Source organism: Phascolarctos cinereus, unplaced genomic scaffold, assembly GCF_003287225.1.
Source record: "Phascolarctos cinereus isolate Bilbo 61053 unplaced genomic scaffold, phaCin_HiC Scaffold_1;HRSCAF=81, whole genome shotgun sequence".
Lineage (NCBI taxonomy): Eukaryota > Metazoa > Chordata > Mammalia > Diprotodontia > Phascolarctidae > Phascolarctos > Phascolarctos cinereus.
This window is the reverse complement of record NW_027555514.1, coordinates 14686022-14699276: the sequence shown is the minus strand read 5'-3', so window position 1 is coordinate 14699276 and position 13255 is coordinate 14686022. Positions and strand designations below refer to the sequence as shown.

The window sequence follows — 13255 nt, the reverse complement described above, 5'->3', positions numbered from 1 at the left end:
GAGTTATCTGCATTTTCCTAGTGATCTAATCTCACAACCCTATGATCACATCTGGCCCAGAAAAGCTGCAAGGCCAAACACACTTGGTCAGCAACTTATATTTTCGTTGAGTACTTATAATTTTGCAAGTTATTCTTGCTAGATTGTGAAGGAAGAAAACCCACATAAAACAAACATTTTATAGGGATTTTACTTCAATTACAAATTTTTGTTTAAAAAAATGTAACAAAAATGTCAGAAGGAAGCACAGGGGGCCATTGTTTTCAGAAACTCAGAAAATATCTTGTCCGTAGGAACGATTCATGTTTCAAGGGTTTCTTCATTTGCTCCACAGGTATCAACAACACAAATTAAACAGCTCGTTACTGGAAAAGCTCGGACTTTCGAATTGGCGACCCACTTGTCTGTTTCAGTATTATATTCAAGGATGTGTCCTAAACGACCCACGCCCTGAAAGCCAGCCAAGACATAAACTATGGCACCAACTGCTGCACATTTCACGGTTACGCCCTTCCATGGCATTGGTGACACCATCTTCCATTCATTCAGCTTAATATCATAATATTCCACATTGTCCAGGCCACCTTTGAAAGATGGAAACAAGAAATTACTCTATCTGATCAGAATACGTAATTCCAATTTCATAAATATTTCTTCTAAGTCCTGTAAACGCTGAACACCTTTATAAAGACATAACTTTTTTTGGGTCAGAAACATACAAGTATTTGCTAGAGCTTTTTAAAATGAAAAGACAGGCGGCCTTTAGGATGAAGGAAAATAATCAGTGGAATTTTATCATCGTCCAACTCTCAAAAACAAGTGTGCAGGACTCCTTATTTCTTTTACTTCCTCCTGGCCTGCCTTTCAAACAGTCTACTGATCAATGAAATAGTAGTCAGGAGAAGGGAGGGAGAAGCTGTTCTTGAGTCAAATATGGAGAACAGGTTACAGTGATGGGCTAAAACAAATTTTCTCAATGATCTATTGATTCACTTATCCATGTTTCTCCTGTGGGAATGCTTCATGATAACGGTGGACTGCCTTGTAGGATTAGGATTAGCAGGAGAAACAATGCCTATCGCCAAGTACCTTAACTGTATTAATTATATTAGATTTTGTAAACTGTTTCTCCAAGGTGGTATGCAATGGTAGGCAAAAAACGTGATTATAGAAATGTAGGACTGTATACATGAAGGACGAGGTGGTGATAGCGTGGAGCTGTAAGCAGTGTGTAACCTATGGACAGCTTATATGCTCCACTGGTACCTTCCCAATGTCAAGAGAAAATAAGAAAGGCTCCTAGCACATTGGGTGGACCATCCATTGTGAACTTATGGGAAGGCATGGATGAGAGCTTCACAAGACTGGAAGGCTGTATCACTAGAGGCAATTATGGACAGCATCAATGACATTGAACCATTGGAGTACTCCAGTGGGTACTGCCCACTTTTTCTTCCCAGGGGAAACTGATATAAAATGATCACCTTCAGAAGTGCAGTGGTCCTGCCCTGTAGGACCGCCCTCCACGAGGAGACATTCTAAAGGGCAAGGTTGCCAGCTGGGAAGAAGGGAACACACACGAAGGAGGAATGGCCTATAAAGTAGGAACCCATGATTGTTAGGCATAAGGTAGATGGGAGATGGGTCTACGCCATGACAATCCCTTCCTCTCAGCATTAATCCCTACCCAAGTTTCCCAGGACTTCTTTCCTCCATTAACTTTAAAGCCGAGTCATTCTATTTTGCAAGCTGCCCCTTTATCATGATTCTCTCGCATGGGATATTGCAGGATTAGCCCAGATTCAGTGAGCCTTTGCAATGGAAATATTTTACCCAAGTTTCCACTCTGAAAACCTGCTATGTGTCACACAATGATCCAGGAATTCTATCTATGCTTTGTAAAGAATCAGAACCCAAGCTTCATGCTTTTAGATTAGAGAGACTCTTGGGTACTCTGAAATGAGGGAGGAATATGGGCAGAATGGCCATTCCTGGGTAGCACTGAGAAATGAACAAGTCAGATACCTAAGCGTTTTGACCGCCCACAGCAAATATCTTGTCTTTTACAAACACCAGTCCATGATTCTTCCTGGCTTCAATCATTGGACATAGCTCAGTCCACCTGAGAAAAGAAAAGAAACAGACTTCTGAGTGTTTGGATCAAAGGAAGAAAAAAGGATTTTTACTCTCATCTATGAGTTATCTACAAAAGCTCGTCAATCACTCTTTGCTGGTAATGATATGAAACCTTGTTTGTGCTCACACACACATGCACACAACTGTGCTAAATTATCTTTGGGTCTCAGGTTGAAGTTCTGCTGTCCCCATCGTTCCCAGCATGCTTTGTGGTGGCTGGTGCTATCACAGCTGACAAAGGCTGACCTATGTCTTGGCCATAGCTGACCTTGTAGTCACATATAGATGCAGACCTACTTGAAGAAAATCCAACACATGAAATAAACAAAAATACAAATTCACAAAGCAAATAGAGTAGGACATGATTACTCATTATTATAAAAGGACTTCTTGCTTCAGAAAAGATTTGCTAGAAGATTCTTTCCACGTGATACAGCCCTTTTTGCAGTGTTCAAAGTCCTTTCCCAGCCATTACCACATTTGGTTCTGGTGAGGTAAGTAGGGCCAGACACCATAGCACTGGCTATGGAGTCATAAGGACTGTCATTTAAATCCATGCTCAGACACAAATCTGATGCGTGACGGACAGTAGGCAACTGCTCACGGAAGTTCTCTGAACCTCAGTTTCCTCACCTGTAAAATGGGGATAAAATGGGGAGCAAATAACTACCTTCCTTGTAGAGTTGTTGTAATGAAAGCATCTTGTAAAAGTTCTGGAACTCTGAGTTAACTGAGGCAGGAGATAGACACAGGACTACAGTAGTAGCATTTTAACTTTGGCAAAGAACTTTGAGACTAGCTAGTCTGAACCTCTTCTTTTCTAGATAAGAAAATGAGGTCTCAATGAAGAACATAACTGCTCAATGTCACCAAGTAAGTAAGTTAGACAAGCAAGACTTGAATTCAAAACTTGTGACTTCTTTTCCAGGTCTTTATGTGCTGAGCCATGCTACTTCTCCAAACATTTCTATCCTTATATTTCTAGGATCTTTGATGTCATTATTGTCAGAATTCCCTCTGCTAATGCATAGAACAGCTGCCCCTATGCCTACTAGGAAATGCCCTTCATGAGTTGGGATGGCAAAAAAACAAAAAAAGTCACCCCCTGAGGCTCTCCTGATGATGATGCCTCTCCTAAGTTAGCAAAGCCTTTACAGATGGGTATAATCTGCCAAAGCGTGGGTTCCAGTGGCTACTTTTAGAACCCTGGGTCACCTTCACACCAAAATGCAGCATTGGAACACGAGTCTTTAAATAGTGAGGCCAAAATGCACATGGGCAGAAATGAGCTGAACTATAAAAATTCAATTTACATGCCCCTCCCCCCTCATAAAAAATTATAAAAAGTGCACCTATGTATGCATGTGTGTGTGCGTGTGTATATACACGTATGTGCGGGTCTCTGTCTCCATTGCAGACTCAAAGATCAGTAAATGTCACAAATATACTTCCTTCTATACACCATATGTGGTGCTTAGGCCTGGCCCTTTTCTGCTCTATAGATAGTTTGACTCCCAGAAACTGACAGTTTGTGAATTTCTACATTTCACAAGTAGAAGCCAATTAGCTTAATTCCCTAGTTTAGGATTAAAATTTAAAAAAAAGATAACTTCAAAACTGTTCAGGAATATGTCAAAACAGGTAGAGAAATCTTCATAAAAAAGTAACTTGGATGTTTGCATTGCATTTTAGAAGTGAAATTAAGTCCACAGATGATGTTTTTCTTTTAGATAACTAGATCAGATAATGTGTTCATAGTAGTTTTGTATTTGTGAAAATCTAAGTACTCTTTAAAAAATATTGAATTCTATTTTAACACATATGCTTTTAAATTGCAGAACAGCATTTAGGTGCCATCTGTTTAAAATATTCTCTATATTGAATAAATGCAATTGGTTTCCAAAATTTTTAGTGCAATACAATCCATGAGTAATTGGAAAACCAATAATTGTCTTGGAAAAGAGATCGTGAAGTAGACCTCTTCCTCTTGGAAAGGTAAGGGACCTCTAGGGCAGGATGCTGTAAAAACAGTTAGATGAGCTCACTGAACTGGGGGCTTTTGCTTAACTGATTTTCCTTGTTATAAGAAAGGGTTCAGTTCTAGGCACGAGGAGGGGGAAGGTTTCCAAAAATGACTGACGCCAAAACAAAAGGAATCAGGAAAACGTATTTAAAAATAAAATTAAAATAAAACCACCAGGGATAGAGATCTTCATTGCCCTCCTCTTCAGTAGTGAACAACTGTAGCTTGGTTTCAACTAAATATATAGAAAGAAAGACGGCTTGATTGTGAAGGTGCCTATAACGTACATTAGCCGAGAAGAGGTGCTGAGGTTGGGCTGATGCTCCTACAGCGCAGGTCTGACTGTATCACTTCCCTGACTCGCTTTTTAACTCTAACTCGTCATTAAACTGAAACTGGTCTCTCCAAAATCAAACTGTGATCTCTTAGTTGCCAGATTGAATGGCTTCTTCTCAATCCTTATCCTTCTTGACCTCATTGCAGCATCTGAAATTGCCAATCACCCCCTTATCCTGGAAAGTCCCTTCTCTCTAGGTTTTCATGACACTGTTCTTTTCTGGTCCTTTTCCTATCTGACATTGATTCCCACTGGTTCAGTTTTCATCTTTATACAGATGATTTCCAGGTCACATACATGATTCAGCCCTCGCCTCTCTCTGAGACCCTCCCAACTACATGCTTTTTCATTGGTTGTCTTCCATCCCCAGAATTCTCTCCATCTCAACTTCTCATTGTGTCCAGCTCTGGCATTTCTCTCAGCTCCAACCTTACATCACCTACTGCCTTCTGGATGCCTCAAATTGAATGTCTCACAGGGACTTCAAACTCAACGTGTTCAGAAGAGAACTTGTTTTCTCCTTGAAGCTCTGCCATCTCTCCAACCTCCCAACCATTGCTGAGGGCCAAACTATCCTCTCAGTAATCCAGGTTCACACATCTTAGACGTTCTCCTCAATTTCTCTCATTTGCTCACCTATCTGTTACCAGTTCTTCTCATTTCTACCTTCACAATGCAGCTCATATATGTTCCCTTCTCTCTCCTCACACAGGTGCCAGGTCGTTACCTCACACCTAGATTGACAGTGCGTATCTGACCGCTCTCTTCCCCTTCTCAATCGTTTCCAGCAGCTCCCTCTTACACAACCTTTTCCTCTTTTCCCTTCCTACCTCTTCTGCCATTTACTTCCCTCCATGAACTCTTAAGATGCGGCCACTGGCCATCTTGCTGTTTCTTGAATAGGATGGTGCGCCTTCCATCTCTGTGCCTTTTCCCTGGCTGTTCCCCATGCCCAGAATGCTCTTTCCCAACCACTGACTCCTGGCTTTGTTTAAGAATCAGCTCAAACCCCACCTTCTGCAGGAAGTCCTTCCTAATTATTGTCTCCTCTGTTGGTATGTGAGCTTCCTGAAGACAGGGGTCATCTTTTTTGCCCTTCTTTGTATTTATTGCTGCCGTTCAGTTGTGTTCAGTTGTGTCTGACTCTTCATGACCCCATTTGGGGTTTTCTTGGCAAAGGTACTAGAGTGGTTTGCCATTTCCTTCCCCAGGTCATTTTACAGATGAGGAAACTGAGGCAAACAAGGTTAAGTGACTTGTCCAGGGACATACAGTTAGTGTCTGAAGCCAGACTGGAATTCAGGAAGATGAGTCTTCCTGACTTCAGCCCACTCTATCCACTGTGCCAACTCGCTGCCCCTTTCTTTGTATACCCAGTGCTTAGCAGAGTGCCAACTACAAAGTAAGCACTTCACGACTGCTTGTTCATTGACCCCCTATTAGTGCGAGGATAAATACAAACTCCTCACAAGCTGTCTTCAGTCTCCCCTTTCAGCCTAATTACTCGTGGTTTTTCTTCATTCTCTCTATGGACAAACCAAACTGGCCTTTCTGCTGTTCTTTATGTGTGACATTGCATGTCTTGTCTTGGCACCTCTGTCTAAATTGTCCCCTATGCCAGGAATGTACTCTCTCAAACTAAGTAACTGGGAAAAAAAATTTTTGCATCAAGTTCCTTTGATAAAAATTTTATATTAAAGATACATAAAGAACTGACTCAAATTTATAAGAATAAGTACCATTTCCCAACAGACAAATAGTCAAAAGCTATGAATGGGAAGGAATAAATCTAAGCTATCAATAGCCACATGAAAAAATGCTCCAAATTACTAATGATCAGAAAAATGAAAATTAAAACAACTCTGAGGCACCATCTCACAAACAAAGATGATAGGGAAAAAAAGAAAATGACAATTGCTGGGGAGATTGTGAGAAAACAGGCACACTAACACAGTACTGGCAGGATTACAAACTGGTCTAGTCCAGGAGTGGGAAACCTGCAGCCTCGAGGCCACCTGGGGCCTTCTAGGTCCTCGAGTCCAAGTTTGACAGAACAAATCCTTTACTAAGGGGATTTGTTCTGTGAAGTTTGGATTTAGTCAGAGGGTCACACTTGAGGACCTAGAGGGCCCCAGGTGGCCTCGAGGCTGCAGGTTCCCACCCCTTGAGTCACTCTGGAAACCAGTTTGGATCTACGCTCCTAAAGTCACCCAACTGTTCATCCTTCAATCCAGCAACACTGCTACTAAGGCTATGCCCCTCCCCCCACAAAAAGAGACGAAGAAAGAAGAAAAGGGCCCATATACTGGAAAATATCTGTAGTGGCAAAGAAACTAAGGAAGTGGCCATCAGTTGGGAAAGTCCTGAACAAAGCCTGTTATATGAAGGTGATGGAATACTAGTGTGGCAAAAGAAATGACGAAGGGATGGGGTCAGAGAAACCAGGGAAGATTTGTATGAACTGATGCAGAGTGAAGTGAACAGAACAAGACAAACAACACTGTACAGGCAAACTGCTCCGAAAGACAACAGAACTCTGAGCAACACCATGACCAAACAGGTCAAAGGGCCAGTGTCGAAGCCTGGCCCCTTTCTCCTGACGGAAGGGATGGACTCAAGATGCAGAAAACATACATTTTTAAACACGGCCAATGTGGGAATTTGTTTTGATCGAGTGTGTGTGTCCATTTGTCAGAGGGTTTTTTTCAATGGGGGAGAAAACAAATGCTCGTTAAATAGGAAAAGGAAAAATTCTTGGTCAGTACGTACGTCTCTGTGGCAGGATCATAAACTTCACAGGAATTCAAGACTCTTCCAGAAACATTGTTCCCTAAACTTCCACCACAAACATAGATGAGACCATTGGCTTCCACCATCCCATGGCTGCAGCGCTGGGTCAGCATGCTCGGCTTTGTGTGCCAGCTTTCTGTTCTGGTATCATAGCATTCAAACAAGTATAAAGCAGAGTTTCCTTTAGGAGAAAAAGGCCCCATCAGTGTTTATTTCACTTAGTTTAGTTATCATGCATGAATTCAGAGTTTAGTGACTCAAATCATTAGTGACAAGAGGAAGAATTTAGGGTTTGGGAATTAGCTTTACTGCTAAGCCACAAAAATTTCGTGTATTTCAGCATAATGAGAATAAAATTGTTCCTATATCACATGTTGTTTTTAGAATGGCTAACTATGGTTATGCAGACGTTGGAAAGTACGGAAAGGAGAATCTGTTGGGAAGACTGTTTTGTGGGTGGCTGAGCTTCAGAAGAATTCTTCTGTTTCATTTTAAAAGAAAAGCTAAATATGCCTCCAAGCTCATGGTCCATGAAGGAAACTACCTAAACCAGCAATGTTTGTACAAATGGAGGAAAAACAGTCCCAACTGAGCCCAGATGGTAAACCCACATCTAAAAAAATCAGAAAAAAGGAAAAACTATTTGGTGGAATTCCAAGTCCTATCATTTAGAATTCTTTATCACATATAACAAATGGTCCCACCTTAAGTGTGTGCTACGCCACATTTCCCCATGGTCCTACTGACTGATGGTGTTGGCCTGACAACCAAGGTCATTATTGATCTCTGCTTGTGTAGGCACTGTATTAGGAGCTTGTTTACCTCCCCCTTCTCTGCATTTGAAATGCAAATCCTGAGGGCAAAACCCAGATATTTCTCTTACTTTGCAACTTTGCCTACTATGGGAGGTTAGGATGCATTGTTGAAAATGTTATTATTGTGAATCACCATTTTTCTCTATGCCACCTTAGAATTCTGAACCCTAAGATAGCTCCGTTTGCCCATGAGAATGTCATCTCCTGAAGAGCTGGGTCTCTTGTCTTTTTTTACATCTTTGTCTTTCCATAGCTTAGCTCAGTGAATGACACACAGTAGGCGCTTCAATAAAATATCAGTTGAAGGGCTTGAATTTGGTTGAATCCTAATTCCTTCTCTACCTCTGGACCTTGCAAATATTAAGACCAGAAAAGGAGTCCATGCTCCAAATGTTCAGTAGGAAAACAGCCGCAAAAATACTTAAACAGAATAAGCATCAGCAGATGTGGCCTGACACCTTAGCTCTAGGTATCTCAGATGGTTTTCTCCCCTCTAGCGACTGTCAGGGTTCTACATTCTCTTAGGCACTGGTAACTTGGTAGCTTCATCTCACTGATTCTTGGGGAAAATCTGGAGTACATGGTAGGTTTTCCAAATACTTGGTGTTGAAATAAGAAACTGGAGCCAACTGCTGATGTGGCTGGGTGGGTGCAGAAGGGCCTTATAAAGAAGTGCAAGATCTGCAACACTAGAGGGCAGCTCTGTGCCATCACCCCACATGGGCCATGGAAGGCCCACAATGGCAGCATCTACAATCATCCCACAGGCACAAAGCCATTTTTTCCTGATCAAACAATAGATGGTTTAAAACCTTCCCACACAAAACAATGCTACAAGGTGAATGGAAGAAGAGACTTATGAAGAAAGAGTTGGCTTACGTCAAGTCATTCTTACGGATGTAGCTGTTAGATAAAATTATAAGGGGGGGGGAACCCTTAGTAAATATACAGTGCATGTATACAGTTGAACCCTAGCCTAGAGCTGAAAACCCTACAGCAGCAAATGCAACATCCCGTCTTCAGACAGTGCTTAATAAATGCCTTTGGAGAAAGACCACGGATAGTTCACTGGCTTTAGGAAGCCATAGCCTTTTCTACGAGGGGGCTGTGAAAATCTGGTTTATCAACCGAATTAGCTTTAAATGGTGACATACACAATGGGGCAGCTTCTGTTCAGGGACACAGGAAATGCCCACTGAGGCATTCCAAACATCAGAAAACTGTAACAAAACTCCCAGTTCTTACCCACTTCGGAGCCTCCAGATGTATAAATTTTGCCCTTCTGCTGCACAGGCTGCCAGGCTATCTCGAGGTGCTGGAGGTCCCAGTTTGGAATACCAACTGTCTTTGACTACATTATAGCAATCCATCCGTTTTATAGGGAAGAGCTGAGAACCTCCCAAAATGTAAACTACATTGTCCCAGAAGACACAAGCAGCATCTCTGCGCTTTTCAAAGGGGCAGCGGATGTCTGTCCAGCTATAATCCTATAACGGGAGAGAAGGAGATTCAGTTTGATGAGAGTCAGTGAACAGTGTACAAGCTTATAAATTATCCCACACCATGTCATATAGAAAAACCAAATAATATCTCGTCCATGTCTAAGCACCCAATTTAAGCTGCAATGATTTCTTGAGGAGAGCTAGCAATTCAAGGGGTGGGTGGTCCCTACTTCCAGCTCTGAAGTAGATGTGGTGAAGAATCTTAGGTATATAAGCAGACCTTTCCTATTATCTGTTTATAATAATGCCCAAGACAAGTGCAGTTTTGATGGTGAGAACACCTTCAGTTTTCTAACGTGAATTCACTCCCATATCTTTTTTTTTTTAAACTCCCCAACTCCTTGCCAGTTGGGCGCAGACCATTGGAAGATCGTGGACTGCAGTGAGGAGAGCCTGGAGGCAGGCAGCCCTACCCACAGGGGGCTTCTGGAGGAAGCAAAGGCAAGGCAGCATCTACAAGCATCAGTGCAGACCCCACTGCAGTCCATTCTCCACTCAGCTGCCAACGGGACCTTCCTAAAGTGACCTCATCAGGTCATTCTTTTACTCAATCAATTGCAGTGTGTCCTTATGCCTTCCAGAATCAAATACAAAACCCTCTGGTGCTCAAAGACCTTCATAATCTGCACCCCTCTCCCTTCCAGTCCTCTTACACCTTCTCTCCCACCTAATACCGTCATCCAGTGACACTGGCTTCCTTCTTAGTCCTTGAACAAGAGACTCCATCTCCAGACTCCAGGCATTTTTCCTGGCTGTGCTCCATGCCTGGAATGCCCTCCTTCCTCATCTCTGCCTCCTGGCTCTCTTCAAATCTTAGCTCAAAGCCACCTTCTACAGCAAGACCTTTGTGGATCTCTCTTCACTCTAGTGCCTTCTCTCTGTTAATGATTCCCTATTTATTCTGTATGTAGCTTGTCTGTGCTTGTCTCCCCCATTAAATTGTGAACTCCTTGAGGGTAGAGATGATATTTTATATTTCTGTTTATCCCCATCACTTAGCACCACAGTGCCTGGCATGTAGTAGGAGCTTAATTTGCTAAAAATTCATTACCCAATTGGATATTTATTTAATCATTCATGTTTTCATTAATGTTAATAATAATAGCTAGCGTTTATATAGTGCTTTAAAGTCTGTAAAGCAGTTTAGATTGACTATCTTATTTTGTCTTCACAACAATCTTGGAAGGAAGATATTATTGTCATGCCTACTTCACAACTGAGGAAACTGAGGCACACAGCGATTCAGTGACTTGCCCAGGGTCCCACAACTAGTAAGTGTATGAGGAAAGATCTCTAAATCTAGAGCTTTGTCCACTGAATCACCTAGCTGCTTCATATCTATTTGAGCTTGGAGGTGACAGGGAGCCAATGGAGATGATTGAAAAGGGGGGGGGGGTGACAGGATAACCATGTGGGCCATGCCTGCCATGATGACATGTGAGATTTTTCCGTCAGCTGTGACACAAAGACATGTTTGTGGACTGGAGAGGTACCATCTACCCAGTGTGACTCGAAACGCTGGGGAATGCTCTGCCTGTCACACACCAACATAACGACATACATGAACCTCTAGGAGTCTTGTAAATGACATGTGACTTGATGCATGGGAGATCCCCCAGTGGATGAGATCCCAATTCTGGGATTTCCACAGCTCTTCTGGAACAGATGGTGTCCTTCTCTTTGCCTTGCCTAGAAGCCATCACCAGAATCAGCCTAGGAAATGGGGAGTATGGTGGGTGGAGTTCTGGCTCTGAAGTAGGGAAGACAAGCTCAAATCTAGCCTCAGACATTGAATAGCTATGTGACTTTGGGCAAGTCACTTAACTTCTGTTTGCCTTTGTTTCCTCAAGTATAAAAAATGGGGTTAAAAGCACCCATCTCCCAGGGTTGTTGTTAGTACCAAAAGAGACAATATTTCTGAAGCCCAGAGCACAGTGACTGGCACATAACAGGTGCTAGGTAAATACTATTATTAGTATTATCATTGTTATGTCAGTGTGAAAAAGCCCAAGTGATGGCCTGCAAAGCGGGCTGTCCCTCAGTGGGGAAGGAGTTAATTCTCAGGTCCTCCTCAAATCCCCTCTTCATTCTAGTCTGGCTCAGGTAATCATGAGAAAAACCCAGCAAAATCAATTTCATGAGTAGGGTCTGTTGTTGACAAGGTGCTCTTCCATTCAACTGACTGAAAGCACCGATTTCTTTCTAGAGCACGCTATAAGAGCTAACAATTTTTTAGACTCAACTAATGAAACTCTGGACAACTCACCTATCTTCCATTCTCCCACCCCCACCTCCACCTCAGCTGATGGTGACTTCGAATTTTCAGAGTTATTCAGAAGACTCGACTTTCCAATTAAATATCATTGCAGGGATCTAGAAGCTGCCAAAAGGTTTTCCTTGCCCACAAAATATTTGGGTGCTTTTGGCCTGATCAAAGGAGATAATGTTATGGAAGCACTTTCAAAAATGTCAAAGGTTATTCAAACAGAAGATGTTATTATTATTAGGGACCAAAGAGACAAATCATTCAAAATAGAGTTTGTATTTGAGGTGAAGTAATTTCCTGTGTTCAAAGTAGAGAATGAACAGTTATCTGCAGAATGTGGCAAAGACGTAAAGACTAGAATTCAACCTCTATGCTCTGTTAACCAACTGAAGCACAGGACAATGACAGAAATATAATAATCAGGAAGAGGGCAAGCACATTCACACCTATAGCTCAATCTCTCACAGCTCTCCTCTATCCAGAGACCCAAGTGCAGAATCCTCAGTACATGGGTCACAGCTAAAGACCACAGGCTGGGATCCGATTAATTTGACATGAACCAAGTGAAATGAAATGTTGTTGCTGAACAGATTATTTCATCAGTAAAGACAGATTGGAAATGATTCTTTGCAGAAAAAGACACTAGAATGCAAAATCATTCAAAATGGAAATTTAAGGAAATCCCTACAGAAAAGAAAAAACAGAAAGGAGGTAGAAATGATGAGGCAGGGGGAGGAAGGGGAGATGAGAGGAAGGAAGGACAAATCCTTAATTATTCCTCCCACCCCAATTCTCCAACTATCCACATCTCTCTGTAATTGTGTTGAGAAGCTCATATTGTACATGAAGCAATGAAATAAAACACATGTCAATATATGATCAAGTGAGTTGTGGCCTTGACTGAACTGTGGGAATTCTGAAATTGTGGCCTGGGGTCATTCAGGGAAGGCATCATGGAGGAGATGGGCCTTGAGCTTGGCCTTGAAAAAAGGGTAGGCCTTGGAGTGTTCAAGAGTGGGGAGATCCAAGATATGCAGGGAACTAACTACCACGTGCAACTACAAGACACTCTCCAATGGATAAGTGGCCAAGGAAGATGAATAAACAGCTCTCAAAAGAACTGCAAAGCCCTGACCACCATATAAGAGACTGCTCCGAATCACTATGAACAAAGAAAACAAAGCAAAACAACACCGTTCCACTTCACACCCAGATAACTGGCAAAGATGACAAACGCAGGCCTTAAAACACTATAAAAATGTTTACTGTTGTAATTGTTATTATTATTGCCAATGATGGCAAGGCTGTGGAAAGACAAGCACACTAATGCATGATTGGTGGAGCTGAAAATCAGACTGAAATTATACAAAGAAAATTTCTTAAATG

General features: G+C 42.0%; 1 protein-coding gene across 1 annotated transcript in view; it reads right to left on the bottom strand.

Annotated features, from left to right (window-relative positions):
- Positions 1–512: 512 nt before the first annotated feature.
- The window catches only part of KLHL7 (kelch like family member 7), a 50835-nt gene continuing 38092 nt past the window's right edge, over positions 513–13255 (bottom strand). Inside the window, 4 exon segments of the mRNA XM_078150801.1 lie at positions 513–2122; positions 7266–7467; positions 9347–9380; positions 9382–9588. Coding sequence (XP_078006927.1) covers positions 2026–2122; positions 7266–7467; positions 9347–9380; positions 9382–9588 — 540 coding nt within the window. The 3' untranslated portion in view covers positions 513–2025.